The 3,572-nt window shown below is 39.2% G+C and overlaps 1 protein-coding gene across 1 annotated transcript; it reads right to left on the bottom strand.

Annotated features, from left to right (window-relative positions):
* Nucleotides 1–1,176: 1,176 nt before the first annotated feature.
* LOC133669061 (adenine/guanine permease AZG1-like) lies at nt 1,177–3,347 on the bottom strand. Its single transcript, XM_062089071.1, has one exon. It carries the CDS (start codon nt 3,102–3,104, stop codon nt 1,365–1,367), a length of 1,740 nt encoding a protein of 579 aa, XP_061945055.1. The 5' UTR covers nt 3,105–3,347; the 3' UTR covers nt 1,177–1,364.
* Nucleotides 3,348–3,572: the final 225 nt, after the last annotated feature.

The raw sequence follows: 3,572 nt of genomic DNA, 5'->3' as shown, positions 1-3,572 counted from the left end.
TATAATTAAGCTCAAATTTATAACGTAATCGATCATATTAACTTCCAAAAGATAAGAGTCTAAATCCATGGAGAAGGGTAGCACTTAAGCTATTTTTCGTGAAATTACAAAAAACACTAAAATATAATTTTTTTTCGTGAAATTACAAAAGACACTCCTACTTTGATGAAGAAAAACTCAGGGAAACACTTAAGCTATTTTTCGTGAAATTACAAAAAACACTAAAATATAATTCTTTTTTTTTTAGGTTTTGCTTTAATATAACTCAGAACCTGACTTTCAAACATTATTTTGTGAATTAATTTACATGAAACTAATATGCAATATATATATATATATATATGTTCATGAATATTAATTGAATAAAATATATGTTAGAGAATAATATAAATCATATTTTGGGACCTCACCTAACAACTTAAGTTATTGAATTGAGATGGTTCTTTGACATTGTATTAGAGTCTTGATAACCAAGCGGGCACGAATTCAAATCTCACTATCCCTATTTATTTGATAAAAATTAAACACAAGATAATGTGGACATATACAAGTTTTAAGTTCAAAAAGCTTTCACTTGAGGAGATGTATTAAAAAATGATATAAACCATATATTAGAACCTCATCTAACAGGTTAAGTTATTGTGTTGAGATAGTTCTTTGATGATACATAAGATTTTATTTGTTAAAATAAAACTTTTTCATGATTTATTAAGAATAATTATTTTTTCATTCTATTTATTTTATCATGTAAAGAGATATATTTTTCCTCCCTAATCAAATTATTGAGATATTTATGAATACTAATTTTAACAACTTTTAGTTTCTTATTCAAAAAAAAAACCTGCCCCCATTACACCACACGAGAAAAAAAGAGCAATCTCGAAGAAAAGATTATTCAATGATTAAGAGGGAACAAGAACAGCTGATTATTCATCGAAGAACACAATAAATTAATAGGAAAAGAAACATGGTCATGTGGGATTTTCCCCCTTGGTTAATGCCAATGGGTGTCTTAAGCATCGGAGCCGGTCTTAATCGTCAAATGCTATTTCCATGTTTTGGGCATCTCTACACGTGCCCTTCAGAAGCACAATTTATTTCAGACTAGATGGTATATTCCAAAGGTAAAACAAGCAAAATTGTTGTCAAATACAAACAAAAAACCAAAAAAAGAGGTACGGAAACAAGAATTATAATGAGTTTTAGTACACGATAATAATAAATATTTACAACGACTCTCCTTGTCAACCCTTGTGCTTCCACAATTTCATTGCCTAAATAATTGAAAAGGTCGAGATCCTGAAAGGGGCCAAAAGCAATTAACCAACATATTCTATTCTATCCATCATCTTCTATCTATCTATCTAGACATGAATTCCAGGCGATTTCACGCTTCCATCCTGGTGGTCGTGCACCCCATTGGCCCCACCGCCACCACCATTTCCCTTGTTTATAACGCCAAGCTTTACCAAGAGCTCTTCGCCCCAGTCCCACAAGTGCAAGACGATGTAAGTCCCGATCCCTCCGATCAAGCCGTATGCAATGGAGTAGGTCAAAGGCATTAAAATCAACGTCATAAAGGCTGGGATGGCTTGCCTCATATCATTCCACTCTACCTCGACCACTGACTTCATCATCAGAACTCCCACTAATATCAAAGGTGGGCCCACTGCCCATGCTGGTATGGATGCCAGTAACGGCGTGAAGAAAAAGGCCAAGAAGAAATACCCTGCCACGGTGAGAGCGGTCAGACCCGTCCGCCCACCCTCCCTAATTCCTGTTGACGATTCGATGAATGCCGTCACCGGTGACGTGCCCAGCAATGACCCGACGACAATTGACGTGGCGTCCGACATGAAGGCGAAGTACTGGCCCTCGAAATCACCATTTTGATCTGAAAACCCAGCGAACCGAGCCATCGAGTACAAGGTGCCAGTAGTATCCAATATATCCACGTATAAGAAAGTGATCAGAGCCTCCCAAAAATAACCTTTGCCAATGCTCTTAAAACTCAACGCCCCAGCTGTGCTTTCAATAACATGTACATCAACAACTTTCTTGAAATATTCATGTGCGGCATCACCTGCTTCCGTGTTAGGAAACACCGTTACCTTGGTGTCACGGAACCATGAAATGGCCGTTACAAAAACAATCCCGTAAATCATAGCCCCTTTAACATTTTTCACTAGGCAATAAGCGATTATAACGAATCCCACCACGCCAAGCCATAGAGTAGGGCTCTCCATCCTGTCCCGGAGGCAAAAGATATCGCCGGAAACGGTACCGCCCGGGATCAAACTCACAGTCCCGTTAGCTAACGTCATAACAGGAGCTAACGACGCCCGTGATGAACTTGGACACCCTGCAAGCGTTACTAGAGTAGATGAACTGTACCCAACTAGCCCGATTCCTTGACCATTCTGTAACCCGATGAAGGCCAGAAAAAGTCCGATACCAGCAGAGGAGCTGATCCGAACCGGTTTAGGGACTAATTTAGCCAATTTCGCACGTAACCCAATTGCTGAAATGCCTAAAAAAATCACGCCTTCAATAAACACGGCAGCTAATGCACTCTTATATGAGACATTACCCGACCCATGAAACCCGACAACCGTGTAAGCAAAATAAGCATTAGTGCCCATACCCGGAGCCAGAGCCAATGGGAGATTGGCAAATGCACCCATGATTAAACAGCCAATAAGAGAAGATGCGACAGTGGCTACTATCAGGTCCTTACGTATCTTCTCTAAACAAGAAGAGTATCCCGGGTTAACTGGGTCGAATTTGCATGACGCATCGGGTTGGATTACTCGAAGACCAGTTGACCCGGTGCAGTTGGAAACTGATACTGTAGGGTCCGAACATAGTGGGATACAATCAGAAACGCTGCATGTACCGCCGCTGTCGGTGAGGATGGAAGCGTTGACTGCCAAGATGTATGCCATGGTAAGGAAGGTGGCGGTGCCAGCACGTAACTCGGTTGTGAAGGTTGAGTTACGCTCAGCAAGTTTGAATCTCTTACCAACTCGGGTTCTGGCAACATAGTTGTTCAGCCTTGTTAAAGGCTTTTGATTTTGTGGAGGTGAAGAAGATCCAATCTCCATGTATGGCACCACCAATGAATTATGTTTTTCTGCTAATCAACCTCTCTCTCTGATATACACAGAGAAGTTAAGGCAGAGAGATGGATATTTTTGGAGAGAGATAATAAATGATGGCAAGATGTGATTTGTGGATACAAGGAGGATAGATTCTAAGGGCTTTGGGATCTTTTTAAGCTTTATATAGCCCAAAAGGAGGTGGGGAGTTTGTGGTGGCAGCTTTTTGTTCCTTAATTTGAGTGTGAACTGTGATTTTTTTTATGACCAGTTTTTTTAAGCTCCTTGTCATGCTGATGCTGCTACATATACACGTTTTAGTTTTATTGATTTTGCAGCAATAAGTATCGTCTAATCAATTTACTGGCGATGATTTTAATTTATTTTTTTTAGAGAAAATCTTCAATAAAAATAAAAAAAAAATATTCAAGATGTATATTTTGTGGAAGGGTGTGAAAGGGGATGGCGTTCAAT

This window comes from Populus nigra, chromosome 12 (assembly GCF_951802175.1).
Source record: "Populus nigra chromosome 12, ddPopNigr1.1, whole genome shotgun sequence".
Taxonomy (NCBI): Eukaryota; Viridiplantae; Streptophyta; class Magnoliopsida; order Malpighiales; family Salicaceae; genus Populus; species Populus nigra.
This window is presented reverse-complemented; position numbering and strand designations above follow the sequence as displayed.